The 21696-nt window shown below is 42.1% G+C and overlaps 1 protein-coding gene across 1 annotated transcript in view; it reads right to left on the bottom strand.

Annotated features, from left to right (window-relative positions):
* Positions 1-21696, bottom strand: part of Spg7 (SPG7 matrix AAA peptidase subunit, paraplegin) — a 90441-nt gene that overhangs the window by 9832 nt on the left and 58913 nt on the right. The window contains exons 14-17 of the mRNA XM_037427577.2: positions 18448-18563; positions 12421-12504; positions 9160-9232; positions 5046-5212 (exon numbers count right to left, since the gene is read on the bottom strand). Coding sequence (XP_037283474.2) covers positions 5046-5212; positions 9160-9232; positions 12421-12504; positions 18448-18563 — 440 coding nt within the window. The remainder of the gene's footprint in view (positions 1-5045; positions 5213-9159; positions 9233-12420; positions 12505-18447; positions 18564-21696) is intronic.

The following is a 21696-nucleotide window of genomic DNA, read 5'->3' as shown; positions in this document are numbered from 1 at the left end:
CCGCTTATCCAATACTTGGAGGGTCACCAAATTAAGGTACCACGAGTTTTCGTACGTGGTTTGGCATCCTATGTCCTCCGGAACGACGTCCTATACAAGCGCAACTTCGTAAACACTGGTGAGACGTTTCCGCTTCTTGCATCATCATCACTGCGAGCAGAAATCTTAGAAGCGTGTCATGACGACTCATCGGCTGGCCATACGGGTAGTAGTCTCACTTTGGCCAGAATTTGCCGGAAGTATTATTAGCCGAAATTAAGGGATTCGGTGCACCATTATGTTAAGTCATGCCGGGATTGCCAGAGACGCAAAATACCATCATCGAAACCAGCGGGTCTGTTGCAACCAATAGAGCCACCAAAAGGGCCATTTCAGCAAGTGGGAATGGATTTGCTTGGTCCATTTCCTCTCTCTTCATCGGGAAAGCTTTGGATTGTTGTAGCAACAGACTACATGACTCGATATGCTGAGACATCACCTCTCGTGAAAGGAACGGCAAACAAAGTAGCCCAGTTTTTCGTCACTCAGATTGTACTACGACATTGCGCACCGCAGGTTGTCATTACAGACAAAGGAATAGCATTTACTGCCCGTTTGATGCAGTCTGTTATGAAGCTCACCCACAGCGACCATAGAAGAACTACAGCATACCATCCGCAAACAAACGGATTAACCGAAAGGCTCAATAGAACTCTCGCCGACATGATCTCGATGTATGTGGACATTGAGCACCAGACGGGACAGTATTTTGCCTTATGCTACATTTGCGTACAATACCGCAGTACAAGAAACGACACACTTCACGCCATTTCAACTTGTTTATGGTCGGACGGTCACAACGACCTTAGACGCGATGTTACCTGTCAACGATTCGAATGAGAGTGACCCACACATCAGCGACTACATAGAAAGGGCAGAAGAGGCACGGCAATTGGCAAGACATCGTATCATTTTGCAACAAGGCTCCGACGCAAGTCGCTATAATCTGTAGCGGAGAGACGTACAGTACAACCCCGGAGACAAAGTGTGGGTGTGGACGCCTATACGCGCACCTGGCCTATCGGAAAAACTGATGTGGCGCTATTACGGCCCTTACAAAGTACTTCGCCGGTTAGGCAGGCTAAACTAAGAAGTAATTCCTGAAGGGCAAGTGTGCTCAACCCGACGCAGGAATCGCCCAGAAGTCTTACGTGTAGTACGAATGAAACCGTACTACGAAAGGCACTGAACGAGACAACTGATAAATGTGCTCAAACATCAGATAAATATTCCTTTACAAAACTGTTCGACGTCAACGTACGCATCGAGACGATGCGTTTCGGGAGGGGGACTAATGCCGCATGTTGTTAGGCACCTACCGAAGTCTTGCGCCGCTTCCTGCTCTTATGAATTCTGCCACACCAACTGACAAGCCAAACGCGCCATGCAACGCTGGCTGCACGTGTCACCACACCACGCGCTGGAAAAAGAACGCTGGAGGTTTTTCGAGGAGCACCTCGAGGCGAGACGCAAGAGAGGAAGTTGACGAGGTTTTCACTAGCGAGCTGACAACCTTTGTGTATTTAGTTGACAAGCACAAGTTCGCCATTAATAAATAGCTGTTCTAGCTTCCGGCGCTGTACTTGTTCGTTACAATATTGTGTCTAACAAGGAAAATGAGCCCTTTAAAAAATTTACAGTTTCCTTCATTCATAGCGAGCGCCTTGTTTTGGCAGACTTGCTGCCTTGAGGTGGTACAGTCAGCTGCCATCTCGTAATAAAATCATGTACTATGGAACGTCGCTCCGGCAAAAAGAGTGTTCCACACTTGCCGTAATGGCAACAGGTGGCATTGACTGACACTCTCATGTTTCAATGCACATATATACCCTCTAAAGTCAACGGCGGGATGACCGCCACTGAAACTCAGTAGAAGAGCATTGAACACGTTATTCGAAGGTCACAGGTTCGGTCCCTGCCAGTGTCAAGTTATATTTTCAACCACTTTTCATTCTTCACATTTAAATTACAGTTATTTTTATAACCATCTCCTTTACTTTCCCAGGCATTATACTTTCTGTTTGTTCTCATTGATATTGTGCCTAAAAAAGAAAACAAACCCTTAAAGAATTTACACTTTCCCTCTTACTGATACAGGAAGCATGATACGCACTTGAAAATGAACTTATTCTTGATAAATTTAATATCACGTTACTTATAAGAGCAACTTTTGAGTTCAGTTTCTGGGTGCAGAGTTGGACAGTGGCGTCACTGTCTAGGAAGCTCGGTCTTTTGGGCCCACAAAGGTGTGACGCATGCAGTACTGCATTGTCTGCTCTCACAGGGGTCATTACGTGAGTTGTGGAATGCTATGTGTGCAGCCATGCATATCACGAACAACAGCAGCACTTGCAATGCTACGGGCATTCCAGCTTAGTCATGATAGTAGTAATACGCATTCAGGGTGAGCAGGCAAGTGGAATGGGCCATCGCTGCACAGGAACGCTACTATAGTGTTCCAGGACAGCAGTGACCGAGAATATCGCTGGGCGAAATACTGCCTGGATCTCAACAATTGGGTCACACCAGCCTGCACAGCAGAAAACTACAGGCATTAAAAGAGAATTAACATCACTATGGCTACACTACCAACACATTGATGTTGGTGTCAGTATTGCTATTGATGGGTCTTGAACAAAAAAACAAGCATTTAGGCATTTTGATAAAAAAAACGAGCATCTATAATCATTAGTCTATGTTGGCATATCTTAAATATCACTTTCAATTAAGCACTTTTTTTTCTAAGGCAGCCTTAAACAATAAGGGGTGAAATTAAGTTATCTCAGGAACAAGATAAGTAACAGCAAAACTAATTAAATATTTGAATTAAGCAGAAAAAACCTGAATAATCCTGTGTAGTTTCATCAAGATCACTGAAGAAATAAACAAAAAAAATGTCTAAGACCAGTCTGCCCCTTTAAGTTATTAATAATTTATGAATGTAATTTATGATACTATTATTACAGTCAAAACCCTTTATAACAAACATTGATGTAAGACACAAATGGGTATAAGAGACGCCAGTGTGCCTACAGTAAAATAAGGGTTGATAAGAACATGTGTATAAGGTACCCTGCTTATAAGAGACATCTCATATAAAAGACAAGCATTGCTGCCCAGAGCATGCCTCTTATAAAGGGGTTCAACTAATTAAGTTCCATTAAAAGAGAGCACTTGATGACTCTTTTCCACAAATGTATTCTTCGTGGCCAGAAATGACTTCTTTCCTTTGATGGGGAATGAAGTTTCGGGGTTTATGGCCCATAAAAGGGCTACACATGTGTGAAAAGTGCAAACTGCCAAGAAAGAGAGAGAGTTTTATAGAAGAAGGCATAGAGGTTGGTCTGAGCTACTACATCCTAAGGCCAGCTACTGCAGACAGGGAAACAAGAAAATTGGTACAAGATTGACTATGTATGATGATGGGGACAGGATGTGATGCTTACTAGTGCAACAACCATTTAACGTTTTTCTTTTCAAGTCTAGAATCCACTTCAGTCCTCTTTAAACGGACACTAAAGAGCTACACGCTTTTTCGTGTATTTGTAAAGTACCATTTCACAATCCCGAAAACACCGCTTTAACAGCGACACAACACTTGGTAAGCGAGAAAACGCGAAAAAAGAAACTGTGGGTGGAGAAGCCACCTTGAGATTCCCGCACCAAACACTGTGACGTCATCAATTTTTGAAGGTGTTTACAGGGTCCTATGTAGCTTTTAATTGATAAAATTGAAGTACATTAAAATCTGTGGGTGTCATAAACTTAGCATCTAAGTCTCAGAAAATTTCAATGAGCCAACGTCGTAAAAATACGAAAAATACAATGGGAAATTTCTCACGTCATGCGTGGATATAACAGCGCGAAATTAAGAAATGAAACTGAAGCTTGGATTTTCTCCGCTAATAATGAACTGATGACAGTGAAACTTATGACATTTGAGTTCTCAGAGGGCAGTTTATCAATCTAAAACAACTAATTGTTTCTCTTTAGTGTCGCTTTAAAACATCTATGACTGCCCTTGTAGCACTTGTTGATACTGTCTGGACACAGAAGGTGGACAAAACAGAACTTACATTTAGTGTTTTTACTATGATGTCTGCAGCCATCTTTATTGTGACATGTAAAGACATAGGCAGATGCAAAATATATATTATGTGTCAAGACAGTTTGACCTAGTAAGGACAAGTCAGTTGTGCTATCTCACATGACCTACTTGAAGGGAAGATTAATTATATCAAGAGAAGCACCCCAAAAATAAAATTATATACAAAAAACAACACTACCAGGCCTGTGCGAAACGCGCAGCACAGTCGCAACGAAAGCTAGAAGAGCAGCCTTTCAGAGCCTTTTCTAAACACTCTTTGGGTAACTGCTACAAGCATACTGGCTCTAAAACTGCTACAAGCACACTGGCACTATGCCATAAATAATCATAATTTTTTGTGTAGTAGGTCGGCATGCAATATGTTGTCCTTCGTCATTTTTCGTAGAAGCGTGGTATCCGCAACACACTTGCTAGAATGCCTGTTGAATTTTTATGCAGTGGCTGGCGATGAAGAATTATGCCTCAAGTGGGTATACCCCAGTTATTAGGTGATCATAGGTGATCAAGAACAAGCTTTTGTAATGGGTTGGAGCATTGGAGGACCCACTCGTTATGCAATTCGCATTGTGTGACACCTGGTTGTCCCTTTCATGTTCTAAAATGCTTTATTGTGTGTCGGGAAACGTGATTCGTTTCCCGACATGCAGCCTGCCTGAGGTGAGTTTGGAAACAAGTTCAAAGAACTGGCGTAGTTTAGTGGTAGAATACTGGGCTGGCACGCAGCAGACTCGGGTACGAATCCTATTGCATCCTTGGGGTTTTTTATTTACCGAGCTTTTTTTTTCTTATTTCTTGCGATACTAGTTATGAATACCGATGGCGGTGGTGGACAACTACAGTGATACATGTGACCCGTGTTCTGATCTCATAACAGCTTTTGCTGTAAAAAAAAAGGCACCTCATCAATGGTGTTGGCCAGGCGTCGGCTATATGGTTTCTTTCCAACCACAGCTTGGCCTTCATCTTCAGCAGGAAATGACAGTGGACCAACTACTGGATCCATACCGTATTGATGAATCATGGCATAAGCCATTTTTCGCACTTTCTTCAGATCATCTTCAGCGCCTGAAAAAAAAAAAGCATTAAGTAGCAACTGTGTTCCACAAGCAACATGTTCACCGTGTCAAAGTGCTCTAAGTGTCAGCACATTGTGGGTGTAACCTGATTTTTAAAATTCTAATATGATGCAGCAATGACTGAACCTGCAAACCATTCCTGAACTTACACCTTAGTCCTTAAATGTGAGATATCCACCACTAAAATACTTTTATCCTGCACATTGCTTCAAGAACATGTTACATGGGAAAATAATCAGCAGGAATTCAATGCATCTTGACAGAATTCATTATTATTTTTCAACAATGAAGCTGTTCTTAGCCGAGGTTTTCATGTCCAGCGTTGTGGTAGCGTTGATCACGTGGCCTCATATTGTGATGAGAGTGAGCCTCCGTAGGTAAGGGAGGACTGCATGCGCTACGAGGGGGAGGGTGGAAAATGTTGAAAAGTGAACCTTTGAGAAACACCAACGTGGACTCTGATGTGTCCGAGCGATACAGAAAAATTGTATCCATAAATGTGGAGGGATACAGAAAAATTGTATCCATAAAAATGGGTGGCACGGCCAAGTCAGGCAATGTTTGTATGTAGCCACGTCTCCTGGGACAATTTCAATATTGTTCTAAATAAACTAAGAAAGTGCTTAAATTTTGACTGTGTTAACTCTGCCATGTAAATAAACGTGTTTTGGAGTGAAAATAGCGTCATATATTTTGGCATTAAGGCTCACTGCTCACGTGAATATAAGTCACTGCTTGTTTCTGGTGAATCAGTGACTGATCAATAAGTTCTGTTCACTGCTACAGCATAAAACTAATTTACGAAATTACTTGCTACAAACAACGTATCACCTAATTTGTGGGAACGAGTCTAGAGGTGGCTTCACTGGGTTCTCTCCGCACAGTGTGGTGCGATGTCTGTTCATTCTAACACCTGCCCACTCATTCAAACTCTGCTTAAATAAAAAAATGTCATAGTCACCCTTGAGTGGGAATTAACGAGCTTTTACTGTATAGCCAATGGACAGGCATAGGCTTTGCTGTGTCAACAGCATTCTCAAGGTGGAGCAGGCTGGATTTTTAATTTGAGTGGCATAATACACAATACATTGATGTTGAGAGAGGGGAGTAATTAGTAAGAAAGTGACCACTTTCCTAGTGGACACAACACTCACAAACGTTTTGGTGTCCATAACAGAGTAAGCAAGCGATAGACAAAGACAAATATGATGTACAAGCATTTCTTTTTATTAGGGCTATTTTCGGGTGCTACTCTTAGATTATTGATTTCTAACGTGCACTGATCAGCTTTAATTCTAAAATCTCTATTGAAATTTCCACATATGTGCTAAATTTAGTCATTATAATGAGTAAATAATTATTGCTGTACCTGATACCTGTATTGGTATACAGCCAACAATGACTACCACTCCGTCTAAATTTTTGTAGTTCAATAACATAGGACAGGGGTTCTCAAGCATGTTCGTGGCAGGCAACCCTGCTAAGCTACATTATACTCTGTTTCACGCATCATGTGCAACATTGCAGAAGCTAGTGAGACTTCTTGCAGTCGATCCGTTCACAACAAAAGCAGCACAATGTTCTTATTACCAATAATTTCATTTTTCTTTCGCTATTATGATGAGAAGTAATTGAAGATATGTATCTTACAAACAAAAACACTGTTAAACGTCCGTTATTATGTGGCTGTACAGCTTACTTTTCACGTGACGTCACATACAGGCTCTTACAGGTACAGGGAAGGAGCAAAAGAGAAAGAAAAGACGGCGCTGTCCCTGTAAGAGTCCCATTCTCGTACCTGTAAGAGTCCTATTCTCGGACTCTTACAGGTACGTCACAATGGCGACCACCTAGACTTTCAGTGTTGGTGCAGGATAGGACACCACATGGTCGTTCAGTACTCGCATTCTTTTGTGCTCACCCCGCTTTCTTATGTTTGCCAGTGACGCCAAAGGAGAGCACAAAGAAACGTGAGAGTGCACCGGCGCTAATCAGATTTAACGCGAGCGACAGGCGGAGTTATACGCGGAGCTATACGTTTTGGTGGCCGAATTTCTTGCATATAGCTTCCACAGCATTGCACCTGATGTATGAAACGGAGTACAAGTGCCAAGAACATCCCCCCCTCCCCAGAGGCTTTTTTCATTTTTATTTTCGACAAATTCAAATTCAAAATTCATACTGCAAAAATCTTTCGGAGTAAGCTCTATGCGTGGCCTTCTTTCTCATGTTAAACAATGCACAATTGCATCTAGAGGGCTAAGTTTAGCGCGCAGCACGTGCGGCGTCGATGGTGGTAGTGGACAAACGAGCGTAGCAGATGTGCAGAGCGGCATCTATCTTCAAATAGCCGAAATTCACATGGTGGTAATATAAGGCCCCTGAGATTTAAGCAACTGCAAGTCCCATTCTCGGACTCTGGCTGGCCAAAAAATGCTGGCAGGATTTATTGAGCAGCTCAGGCATTTCTATTACGCACTGAGATAGATGTGCTTATTGATGCTCAGGGGAGAATAATCAAGGCTCCCTAAATCGATCACACCTCAGGATCGCCATCTAAGTGAGCTGAGTGGGAGAGTGCGGAAACCGGAAAAATTTATCAATGGATCGGGAAACCCCGAGGAAGGGCCTGCGGAACTCTTAGGTTCAGCGGAATCCACATTGAGAACCCCTGATTTAGGACAACAAAAGTGTGCAAGACTTGGGTACTTTTGGCAGTGCATATTGTATAAGAAAACAGCGATTTAAACAAGGACTGATATACACACAGCACCAATGCTCAGATGAATACTCAGTACTTGTGTTGAGTCTATTTCAGTCCTCATTACTTGCACTGCTTTCTACGACAATATTGTGTGCAGCCACTGCTATGTAATATGTGTGTTGCCAAAGCTCAAAATGCACAACATCAAGGTATTCTTGTTGTTTTGTTTTTGTTTTTTCCCTCGGTACCCGTTCACATTTGACAATGAACAAGGTTCACTTTCTGCTGTCGTTGCCCTCTGAATGCCCAGTGCGTTCCTGACCTTCATCCTCACCTCCATTACCTAATGCTAGAGTGAGCGATCTTTTCCTTTCAGTCAGCCATAAAGAAAATGAATACTGTTAGGAAAAGAAAACGCGGCGATGTAGCCCGTAAGGAACCACAGCTCAGAGTAAGGAGTAGAAATGAATAAAAAAAAGTGTAAATATGAGGCAATGTGTGCAGCAAGTTTATCCATGTGTTTGGTACTTCTATCAAGCAACTGGTGAAAGCCCCATGTTCTTACGACGGTTGCCAGGAGCCTTTTTTGGCCGTATGTGAGTGTGCCTTAAAAATAGTAGAGGTGAAGGGAACGTGAAAAGCACGCCCTTATTACGACAGAGCAGTAGCGAGGAAGGGAGGCTTGCAGGAGAGTGTAATTCAGCTACACCAGAATACACAGAATACAGATGTGGCCTGTTTTGTATGTCAACAATTGTAGGAGTGGAATGCATAAGTGCCTGGCGCTATTTATCTTACAAGTAATCCACAGCGGGCACAAAGGCTGAATGAGTTGAGACGGCTAGTAGGTACATGTGCACTGTCTTCTCGTACACTTAGTGGTGATGGTTGCGTTTATCGAAATTTTAAGTAAATGTTGCAGCGAAGGCACCATAATGAGAAACTTATTCAAAAGGTAATCTGTAAACACGAGAAATTTTGTTCTAAACAGCCGAGCGACAGATTTTAGAGCAAGAATTTATGGGAGATTTTTTCTATTCGAATACCTACACTTTTTCCAGAACCTGTTATGCAATTTAATTAATAGATTTCAAATTGTCAACATAATGGTGTACTAACAAAATGCATAGCTGTCTATTCAAACTATTTATTAAACTTTGGTTTAGTGAGAATTCAAGACAACAGTTTTATATAGTCAAAACTAAAATGAAGAGCAACCATGTAAATCATACCTGTACTTATACGATTGAATACTAATGATTCAGCAACTCTTCCTCCAAGAGCCATGCACATTTTCTGGAACAACTGCAAGTGACAAAGTATTCTGAATTACTCCTCCATCAAATAAATATTTCCAAGTATTTTTGAAAAAGTAAGGGGAGCTGTACTAAACTTTAATGCCATATTAAAGGAAGAAATATACAAGAAAATGTGGAGTATTTCGCCAACACTGCCTATGCATAAACACCAGCAGGTAACTTTGTCCAAAAAAAAAATGCACCTGTTCTGTTATTTTTTTTCCTGTTCACATAAATGAAGCATACAAAATGAGTGACACAACCTGACCTTGCATTAACCAAAGTCGTTTCAGTTACATTTATTTGTATTCAAACAAAATTTTCTATTTTCCTCAAACATTCTACAAAGACCATGCATTTTACCAGACTTGCATAGTAGTCTGATGGTGTGTTTTTCATTTAATGGCCTTAATATTATTCCTCTCAAAATGGTAATGGCACTATCCACCGGGGCACAAATCACTAGCTTTTATGTTGGAAAGTGCAAATATAAGGGTTTCTTTTTTAGACACAATATTATTGAGAACTAACAGACAATACCGGGGAAAGTATACATCAGAACACAGTGAGCTCGGTGCTTGCTGCCACATTGAAAAGTGTGTTGCACCATCATTCGCAAACACAATGAAACAACTCCCTACACTGCCACGCGAGCAGATGCTCCGCAAATCAAACGCAAAACATCACAACCCGAGTACGGCTGTAAGCGTGTTTCGCGCTCTTCTCCTACTAGAATTTTGTGCTGATTTCGTGTGAAACGTCGAGGAGACCTTCCTTCAAGGTCCGTGGTTTTTACAGCCCGTGCATTGCAGGCTGCGGAAGCAACTTCATCAGGTACGTGCTATCTCGATTGAAAGAAACACGAACAGCGGTAAGCGTTGCTTTTGACTCAGTCGAACTGCTGCGTGCCTTGGCTGTGACAAGGCAGAATTTATGCTGTAGGCTGGCGTCAGCATAGCTCTAGAATCTTACTCCAATATGTGCTCACGCACCGCATGTGTTCATCATTTGCCAGCCATGCCGGGCACTAGGAACACACCCGCGGTGCGAAAGTGCCAACCAGAACAAGATTTTAAAATGGTACGGTCATGCTGGCCGAAGGCACAGATTTGTCTAGTGACAGCCAAGGCATGCCACAGTTCGGCTGAGTCCAAATCCATGCTTTCCGCCCCGTTCACATCTCCTTGCATAGCGATAGTACGCCATTACAATTATATTAAACAGGCATGGTGCGGGCATCCACGCGTTAGTCGTAATATATCCTATTACAGGCATGTGACCAGCGAAAGAGTACGGCATTCTACAGGCATTCTGCACTCAAATTGCTGCTGTAAAGTGTAAAGTTTGAGTAAACGCAAGAAGTTTACTTACTAGTACACTTTTACTGGGCTCGTAGTTTTTTCTGCAGATTGCGAATACATCCACTAGCAGCAAAGCTCGGCGTTTTTTGTGCGGATAGACATCTGTGCAATCGGAAAAGTTCTTACTCTTGCGCTGGTTGTTTTCTCATACGAAGATGGCACAGTGGTGCCTAGACAACTTCTTGTAAGTGTGGTAGTAGGGTCGCGCTTGAATACACGCAGTAAGTCTACTTACTCGTGCATATTTATTAGGCTTGTAGCCTTTTTTATTCACAGCATTTATCCATTGGTGACGAAGCTCAGTGTTTTTTGTTGCAGATGGAATCAGCGAAAGATGAAAACACTGTACCGGCACGATTCCCGCGATGCGCTGAGAAATTCACAGGTAGATTTCAGCTATCTCTTTAACTTGCATTGGTTGTCACATCCAAAGACGGCGAAGCGGTAACCGGATGACTTTTTATAAGTGGACGCAGTGTGAACAGGCGCTTTTTCGCATTTTAAAATCCCCAAGCCACTGCTTGCCATGCTAGCAAGGTACACCATGGCAGTTCAAAACAAATTATGGCGACTCTGGGAGCAACAGTATACCGCCGAAGGCTCCTGGGCGCAAAATAGGCGTTCTCTCGTCTACAGGGGACATCATTTGAAGTAATTATGATGTAAATGTAAAGAAAGAAAAGCGGATGAAAAGATGACTTGCCACCGGCAAGAACCCAACCTGCAACCTTTGAATAACGCGTCTGATGCTCTACCACTGAGCAATGATTGTGTTCATCCCTCTTCCACTTTATAGGGTACATATGTGCATTCAAACAGGGGAGCGTATGTCAGTGCCACCTGTTGCCATTACGGTAAATGTGGAATACTCTTTATTGTCTGTTTGGCACTGACTGATGCTCCCATGTTTATATACACATATATACCTCATAAAATGGACAGAAGTATGACCGCCATCGGAGCTCAGTGGTAGAGCACTGGATGCGTTATTCAAAGGTCACAGGTTCGGTTCCTATAGAAGAAAGATTGAAAGCTGGGCCAGTTGGTGACAGTACTTGAACACATTTTAATAAAGCGCATGACTACGCAAACACAAAAAAAAAGGGACTAACCGCAGTGCAAATACCTTTCACCGGTTCTACCGGCGAAAGGTATTTACTGGTTCCTTCAGGTTCTATTTAATGAGAACCTACTGTAATTCATTTTTATCACAATTTAATTTTTGGTAAATAATGCTCATGTAACCAAATGCAGCTGCTGCCATACATTTTGCCTGCTCCTTGAAAAGTGTTAATGCACACTGCCCCACAGTGCCCAAGAATGTTTCTGTCACAGGCTCCCTTTCATCCCATATCATTGAGGCCCGAATAACCATGAGGTTAAAAATGCCTCATCGCAATACATTTTAGTGACCTAGCTAACGTGAAAGTATTTTTTTATGCTTCACATGTACACTTGGCAACATAAATTGATTTTAAAAATTTGTTTATTAGATAACTATCGGCTAAATTGCCACTGCAGGTTTAGTAAACAGTGCTCATTCACATTGTGTTAATCATTAGCCACATTCTTACTAGATGAACATGTAAAATTGTTTTAGCTTTCCAAACATAGGTTTTTTTAAAAGAAACATTACCTAAATAAGCTTCTTGTGGCATACTTAAAAAGATGTGCATTGTTTTTTCTTTTTGTGCACACTACTTTAACAATTGTTGAATAATAACGGAATAACACTCATAATAAAGTCAAACAAATAAATCAAATGCACTATTAAAACTTGTAGCCCCGGGTTGTAAATAAAAAGTTCAAGGGAAGCTGTGCATAGAAGAATTACCTGCTCAAATGAATAAAGCTTCTGATCTGAGGGCAAGTACTGTGCAAATCCCAGGGCATTTGATGTCCGTGGCACAATTGATACCTGCGGGAAAAAAAAAATACAACTGACCATTACTGCAAGACATGCTGCTAAAGTTTTCTTTTATGTACTTGTTTAAATAAATAAAAGACAATTATAAAAATGGGTAGCATAAAAAAATTTTAAAAAGCGCGAAAGGCGACTTAAAAAATGCATCATTGAAGGTTCATGGTAACACCAATAAGATATTCATCTCAGTTCAAATTCATCATCATCAGCCTGACTACGTCCACTGCAGGACAAAGGCATCTCCCATTTTTCGCCAGTTAACTGGGTCCTGTGCTTGCTTCTGCCAATTTATACCCGCAAACTTCTTAATCTCATCTGCCCACCTAACCTTCTGTCTCCCCCTAACCTGCTTCCCTTCTCTGGGAATCCAGTTAGTTACCCTTAATGACCAGCGGTTATCCTGTCTACGCGCTACATGCCCGGCCCATGTCCATTTCCTCTTCTTTATTTCAACTATGATATCCTTAACCCCTGTTTGTCCCCTAATCCACTCTGCTCTCTTCTTGTCTCTTAAGGTTACACCTACCATTTTTCTTTCCATTGCTCGCTGCGTCGTCCTCAACTTAAGCTGAACCCTCTTTGTAAGTCTCCAGGTTTCTGCTCCGTAGCTAAGTACCAGCAAGATACAGCTGTTATATACCTTCCTCTTGAGAGATAGTGGCAATCTACCTGTCATAATTTGAGAGTGCTTGCCAAACGTGCTCCACCCCATTCTTATTCTTCTAGTTACTTCAATCTCGTGGTTTGGCTCCGCAGTTATTACCTGCCCTAAGCAGACATAGTCTTTTACAACTTGAAGTGCACTATTACCTATCTCGAAGCGCTGCTCTTTTCCGAGGTTGTTGTGCATTACTTTCATTTTCTGCAGATTAATTTTAAGACCCACCTTTCTGCTCTCCTTGTCTAACTCCGTAATCATGAGTTGCAATTCGTCCCCTGAGTTACTCAGCAATGCAATGTCATCGGCAAAGCGCAGGTTACTAAGGTACTCTCCGTTAACTCTTATCCCTAACTGTTCCCATTCTAGGCTTCTGAAAACCTCCTGTAAGCACGCGGTAAATAGCATTGGGGAGATAGTGTCCCCCTGCTTTACACCCTTCTTGATTGGTATTCTGTTGCTTTCTTTATGAAGCACTATGATAGCAGTTGATCCCCTGTAGATTTCTTCCAGGATGTTTATATATACTTCATCGACGCCCCGATTCCGCAGTGTCTGCATGACGGCTGATATTTCTACTGAATCAAACGCCTTCTCGTAATCTATGAAGGCTATGTATAGTGCTTGGTTATATTCTGAGCATTTCTCTATTACCTGATTGATAGTATGAATGTGGTCGATTGTTGAGTAGCCTGTTCGAAATCCTGCTTGTTGCTTTGGTTGATTGAATTCTAATGTTTTCTTTACTCTGTTAGCAATTACCTTTGTAAATAGCTTGTATACTACAGAGAGCAAGCTGATCGGCCTGTAATTCTTCAAGTCCTTTTCATCTCCTTTCTTATGTATTAAGATAATGTTAGCATTCTTCCAAGACTCTGGTACTCTTCCCGTCAGGAGATATCTCGTAAACAGGGTGGCTAGTTTTTCTAACACCATCTGTCCTCCATCTTTCAGCAGATCTGATATTACCTGAGCCTCACCAGCAGCTTTGCCTTTTTGCATGCTCTCTGAGGCTTTTTGACTTCTTCTATCATTACTGGTGGGGTGTCATCTGGGTTACTGCTAGTTCTTATAGTATTAAAGTCGTGGTTGATCCGGCTACTGTACAGACCTCTGTAAAATTCCTCCACTATTTCAACTATCCTATCCATATTGGTAGTTATTTTGCCTTCTTTGTCCCTTAGCGCATACATCCGATTTTTGCCTATCCCAAGTTTCCTCTTCGCTGCTTTGACGCTTCCTCCGTTTTTCAGAGTGTGTTCAATTTTCTCCGTGTTATACCTTCTCACATCGCATACCTTACGCCTATTAATCAACTTTGAAAGCTCTGCCAGTTCTATTTTGTCTGTTGTACTTGCGACTTTCATGATTTGACGCTTCTTAATTAGTTCTGATTAGAGTGGCATAAAAGCAATTTTGAAAGGGGCTCCAAACATCAAACACTGGAACATTTAGCCTAATTCCATCATTGAACATGCAACACTGTTATCGACTCTTACTGACCAAGCCCATTTTTGGCACAACAAACCAATAAACTATCTTCATCAGTGACACTAACTGCTTATTCATGTGCACACACATGCGCATTCCACATTTTGCAGCTGGCAGACATTTTTTTGTTGCTGCAGCGCCAGATGCAGCCTTCTGAGTCATGTCTGTTTTGAAAGTTCAGATGTGAGCAGGATGACCCTACCTTTTTAAAGATCCAATATTAGCAATGCAAGCAAATATGAGGGGAAATACAGGTAGTTTTGCAACGAACTAATTAAGAATGCTACACATTTTTTATTATTATATAGTCGAGTACACTTAAAATGATACCGTTTATTACAATATATCGGATGTAATAATGAACAACGATGGCCCCATACACTTTTGTATGCCTTGTATGGTAAAATAAACCACTCATTACAATGTTCCAGCGTCGCAATATCATATATAACCATTGAATCCGGCTACAGTGCGCGCCGCAAATAGGTCTCCCATTGACTGCGCCTTGCCGCGGACAGCGGGGACAGTGACAGCTCCAACGACGCAGTTGAGCAGAGTACCCAAGCATTGTCATTGCAGGAGGCCCAGTGGGTGATACAATCGCTCCAGGACTTTGTTTTCGCGAAGGAGCTCCCGCACACCTATGTAGAGCACTTAGATGCTCTTCAGAAAGACATGCGCCAGCTTTGCATGAAGCAATCAAAGCTGAGAGACTATGCCTTTTCTGCAAACAATAACTACATAGTTGCACTACCTTCCTTGCATGCAAATAAAATGTTCTCATCTCATTTTTTTCTTTTTTGTCAACCCACTTATAAACAATTATTGGTTATAACGATGGGATTTTCTTTGCACTTGGAGATCGTAAGTGGACTGCACTGTATTATGATTGGTCTGCCTTTGATTGATTTGTGGGGTTTAACGTCCCAAAACCACCATATGATTATGAGAGACGCGGTTGGTCTGCCTTTAACATGATATGTACCAACAATATGGATATATCTGTCCAAGTGTAAATTTAAGAGCTGGAAGCACTTATGGATGTGATTTATGTCTAGCATAAAATGCCACAGTGCACCCCTCTTTTTTTGGGGGGGAGATCTAAAAGCAGCGCCCTCCTCGTTCCCTGAGGCCACTTCTTTTTTTCTAGATGAGCATCGTTTGTGTAAAAAGAACCACAAGAATGCGCACTGAATGCGTATCTAATGTTCTTTATGTAATGCTTCATAAAAACGCATTTCATAAAAAACATGAATGGGCATTTCTTATTTTAAAGGCCAGCTCCGGCGATTTTTCGAGGTCAATGGATCTCAATAAAATTCACTGGGTACGTTCATTTGCACGTTTGTGCCATTCATGCCAAATTGCAGGTTCGAGTTTCGCAGATTTTTTTCACATGATTTTTATAGCTTGCCTCCAAACACTCATATCGCTTGCCAGAATTCACGGCAACGTAGTGTGTGTGACGTTGATTTTTGCCTGAAGGAAGTGACGGAACTGATGTACTACAGCAGCGTCTGCTTATCTGCTATGGATTGCGTGGGTTTGGCCGGCGCTTCCTTAGTTGAGCGTGCGATTTCCTTTTTCGTGTTGGTAGGCGTGCAATAGGTGGCAAGTGGTGTGGCATTGTGGGCCGCACACGATGCGCCATATATTCACCATAACAGCCTAAGCATTTTAGCCGATCGCCGCAGCCACAAACTTGGACGGCGTTGACAAGTAGTGCCATCTGATGGGCATTATGTGCAGTCAGGCAGGTTGGGGCAAATTATTAAGTCACAAGTAGAAGTGCATTTGGCTACGTTATAGTTTCAGTATTGCGGTTTTTCACTAATTAAAAATTATTATCGAATTAGTTGAGCATTTCAGCTATTGGGCACGTGACAAGAGTGTCTCGGGAACATAAAAGCACCATCATCTTTACATGGTTAAAAAATCGCCCGAGTTGGCTTTTAAGCGGCTCTTCTGCCGCCATCTTCAATTTCAGTCTTCAATAGAGCAAATGCCTCCCTCCAATATCTGGTCAGATTATGCTTCATCATAGAGGGAGCACTTTCTCGAAATTTTACAATAGTCATTGAAAGTACTCGGCAATGCCTGTATGCAAATCTGAAATCACTTCTCTCTTCTTTAGTACAGTTTTTATTTAGCTGACTGGAACTGACTCTAAAAAGCTTGGCAAGCACACCTAGGCTTTGAGTACCTTAGTGATCAATAAGATGTGCTGACTTATCATCTTTCTTTGCTAAGGGGAAACAATGACAAAAAAGACATGACACACTTGCACTTTGTGAGTCTTGTCATTCTTTTTGTTCTTTTTTCCCCCTGCGAATATGATATAATGACCATGAACCAACAATCCTAAACTTCCAACATCTACAAGTATCTACTATTTTCACAACACTGCTTCAACACTGTGCATACCAGTATTTAAACAAGAAACTATTATATGTTTTACTGTGCAAGAAAACAATGCCTTCTCATATGCACAATTTAAAATGTTCTTTTGGACAGAGACACAATGGTCAGACTTGGCATGTAAAGACCTGAAGTAAGATTGAATTGCATGGCTTCGTAATTAGCATAGTCATATAGTTATTTATGGGTCAAATTAATGTAAACTGAGGTGCAGTCAGTATTGCAGTCAGTATATAGCATTCATGTCTCTCATACAGGCAGTACTTTCCTCTCACCAACATTATGTTACTGCCATTAGGCGACTGTTATTCCAATCACTGCCACTTATCTGGCACGAACCAGTTAAGATGCGACCGTCGATGAAGTATGCTTGCCCGATGAGCAGTCACATCTATAAAAGCATGCTGCTGCCTGCAATCAAGGTTCCTTTTGCATTGTCGCCACAGAAGCATTTGTCTGCTGTTTAGAATAGAAAAACTGGTGACCAAGGTGGGATCCGCTTGCCATTGACAGCCACAGGCCAGAGCAGGAATGAAACTGGGCCACCCACAGTGCAAGGCGACACGGAGTCCTTGCAGCCAGATTTTCATGGGCGGCTTGGAGCAGCGCAGTGAAAGTACATCTCGAGAAATCGAGGCATAAGAGAGCCCTTTCATGGATTTCAACGACTGGCCAGAGCAAGCATACAAAATGCAGTAATACAAACAACACACATGGCGACAGATGGCGCGCGCTATCCTTATCAACGGCTGGAACTAGCAGACGACATTAGTGCGGCGATTTCTGAGGGTGCGATAATTACTCGAGGAAAAAAAAAAATCGTATTTTTGTTGGGCAATGCGGAGTGTGCTAGAATTATGGGAGTGCGAGGATTACGCGAGTAAATACGGTAAACCATGTGTATGAAGCAAAAAAAAATATTTTTGTAACTTTATGGTCCCTCCAAAAAATTTACAATTTTTTTCTGAAGTAGATATACCTGAAGAATTTACATCAGCAATACAAGAAATGTACCCAGGTGGCTAACATTTGGTGAAAAAATTTGACCTCTGATGGGCTAACATGTATTCAACTCTTGCGACACGAGCTTCACTGCATTTCACCTTTGTCATACTATGGCTGCCACAAGAGTGAGAAAATACTATCCGCAACTTTCCTTCATAACTGCCAGAGTCACTGAGCCACCACATGAACTCACACCTGTGCTCAATGCTCCTTCACTTCAGTAGGAAGATGATACACAACTGTTTACCAGCACAACATACTCTGCCATGGTAGGCCAATAGCTATTGGGAACTTTTTTCTAGTCCCTCTTGCATAGTATGTAACATAGGAAGGCATCCACTTAGCACACTGTGAAACTTACTGACCTTCATGAGGGCGTCTGTGTGTTCCAACAGCCAGCCGACAAGAGCATGGCCACACTCGTGAAAGGCAACCACCTCCTTCTCTGTCAGTGACATAACCTGACTCCTTTTTTCTGTTCCTACACGCAGGAAATAAAGGTCTTATAAAACTAATGTAAGATAATTTCTTACATTCGTAGTGTTGAAAATGGCATTCATATTGAAGCAGGCAGCTGAACAAATGATAAAAGTTTTGAAATATAACTAACTAGGGCTAAAAATAAATGTACACACAGAATGTTTGAACAAACAAATAAAAATGTTTCAGTTTGAACAAACAAATAAAAATTGTATGGTGCAGATAGCACATATCAGCCCGTTTAGATGAATTACCAAAAGAAGATGGCATTATATGTGTGACAATTTACAATACTGAAGAAACTAATTAAAGAGATTCACTTGCTTTTTATTTCAATTCAGGACATATTGAGACTGCAAAACTGAACTCTTGAATCCTAATGCATGTTTCAACAGATTTGTGATACAAGCATTTTGAAAGTATAGCTAGTTTTAAATTTGTTAGACATAATATTTCTGTTACATGATTGAGCCCTCAGTCCATTCTACTTGTTTCGTTAAGTTAGACATGATGCCACATGTTCCGTCTCACCGACAATTTCACAACTCAAGCGAAACAACTAAAAAATTAATCAGTGACTCTTCATTCACAGCTATTGCTCATGCAGGTTCACCTATACCACAATATTTCTGACAAAGTCAGAAACTTATGAAGCACATTTATGCAAGTACAGTGGAACTTCAAGTATAGGTCCCCCAGTCTTGCAACGACCCACATTTTGCAACGAATTGGTTTGATTTCGACAAAATTCCCATAGAAGTAATGTATTAAAAACCTTGGTTATACGACTCAGTTTTACGCCGACCCCACATTTTACTATGACTTTCAGATTCCGTCCGAAAAAAAAAAAGCACCTTTACTCCAATCAAACGTCGTCCAAATACAGTAGACTCTCATTAAACGGAACCTGAAAGGACCGAGAAATGTGTTCCATTTAACAGGAGTTCCATTTACTGAGAGGTGAAGTAGGCTGCATCATTCAAAGATGAAACCAATCATATTAGAGGAAGTTGTTCCATTTAAGCAGCAGTTTCGTTTAACAGATTTCCATTTACTGAGAGTCCACTGCACTCATGAGTGAAAAATATAAACTTGCATTCCCATAGATTGACAATTAGAAAAGTAGAGAGACAGGATGCTTTCTTAGAATGGAAAATTTATTCTCCTGGAAGTTCATGCGCTTCTACATATGCCTCGATCGCGTGCAACTTATCCAGGGTCGTTACCTACCATATAAACCGGAATAGAAGTCGAGATATTTTCAATAAAACAATGAGCTGAAGTCGCCCCTCGTCTTATATAGCGGTGTCTAGCCGACAGTGCACCGCTGTCTGGCAACATGTGGCTTGCATGTGCATGAGAAGCTGGACACGGCCATATTCGCATTCACATCTAATAGCAGGTTTTTTTTTTCTCTCTTGTTTTTTTTTTTTTTTGTGTTCGTGATTTGCCTCCGATCTGTCCTAAGTTCTCGCTCCGCTTGACATTGTATTTCATTTTTAGTGGGTTTTTTTTCGTTCACTGAATATGAGTAGCGGTACGAGAAGGCAGCACTCAGCTGCGTTTGTACTAGAGGTTGTTGAGTTCGTAGAAGCGAATAGGAATATGGCTGCTCAGCACCTGTTTGGTGTATCAGAAAAAAGCGTGCGCTATTGGAGGGTGTAGATGTGCAATCCTCAGAAAATGCCATTTCGTGGGCGAAGTGCGGTTCATCAGCAGCTGGAAAATACGCTAGAGAACTTTGTGTGGGAAGTTTATGCGTGCTCGCTGCCAGTGACCGTAGATACCATTCGCAAGAAAGCTGTGGAACTCGCTCGAGAAGCTGGGCTCACGAGAGAAGAGTTTCATGCACCAAACTCTTGGGTGCGTCGATTCATGAGATGCAAAAGGTTTTCTTATTTTCTTTCGGGTGGCGCACATCCATCTGTCAGAAGTTTCTAGACGAGTTCGAGGACAAGCTTATAAACTTTCAGGGCTTCGTGAACCAGCTTCAAGAGCAGAACAACTATATGATGGGGCAGATTGACAATGCCGATGAGACCCCCGTGTGGTTTGACATGCCTTCATCGACCATGATCATGCAGGGTGGCGCCAAGGATATGAAGCTGTTGTCCACTGGCAACGAGCACTTGCGCTTCACCGTCATGCTGGCATGCATGGCAGATAGTAAAAAGCTTCCGCCCTTCATCATTTTCAAACGTAAGACAATGCCGAAGGAAGTGTTCCCGCCCGGTGTTGTCATTCGCGTCAACAAAAAGGGATACATGGACGAGGCCATGATGCTCGAATGGATACGGGTAGTCTGGAACCGTCAGCCAGATGCACTGCAGCGTCTTTGCAGCATGCTGGTGTTAGATGCGTTTTGTGGTCACTTAACCGAGGCTGCGAAGTGCGCACTGCGCGATGGAGAAACGGACCTCACCGTGATACCAGGTGGTATGACGTCCACCCTCCAACCGATCGACGTTGTGCTAAACAAGCCGTTCAAGGACCGAGCGCGGTTGGAGTACCAAAAGTGGATGTCCGGCGTGACAACCGAAAGACACCAACGTGCCGCCTACAGAGACCTCCGCTTGCGACTGTGGCTGGGTGCTTATCGCCTAGCGTTCCTTGCCAGATTCCATGGTGGAAAATGCTTTTAGATGTTCCATCAGCAACTCACTGTATGGCACTGTGGGAGGCGGCCAGCAACAAAGTCTCGTCTTCAGAAGACAGTGGCGCTTCATCTGACGAATAGGAACAGTTGCGATGGTAATTGAGGGGAGCTCCGATCATCAGGGTGCGGTGCGCCTAATTCACAAATAAATATCGTTAGACAATTTTGGGTTGTTTTCCTTTCTTTTTTTTTTTTCTTTTTCGGTAACCTGAACTTAGGGGGTCGACCTATATCCCCACTCGACTTATAGTCCGGTTTATACGGTAGTTGAGCTCTAGCCACAAAGAGTTGCTTCAGCTGGCTGAAAAGCTCATATTTTCACGTTTTCAGCCCGTAAAAACTTTTCCTGGTAGACATACAGCTGAGTTCCTCCCTTTGTCATACTCGCAGTCACAGGCTTGTGCAATGCAGGGCCCAACACAGCTGTTTTCACCATGCAAAATTACTTTCCCTTGAAATCAATGTTCAAAGAATTTAA

This window comes from Rhipicephalus microplus, chromosome X (assembly GCF_043290135.1).
Source record: "Rhipicephalus microplus isolate Deutch F79 chromosome X, USDA_Rmic, whole genome shotgun sequence".
Taxonomy (NCBI): domain Eukaryota; kingdom Metazoa; phylum Arthropoda; class Arachnida; order Ixodida; family Ixodidae; genus Rhipicephalus; species Rhipicephalus microplus.
Note: the sequence above shows the minus strand (reverse complement) of the source record. Positions and strands in the feature narration are given on the sequence as shown.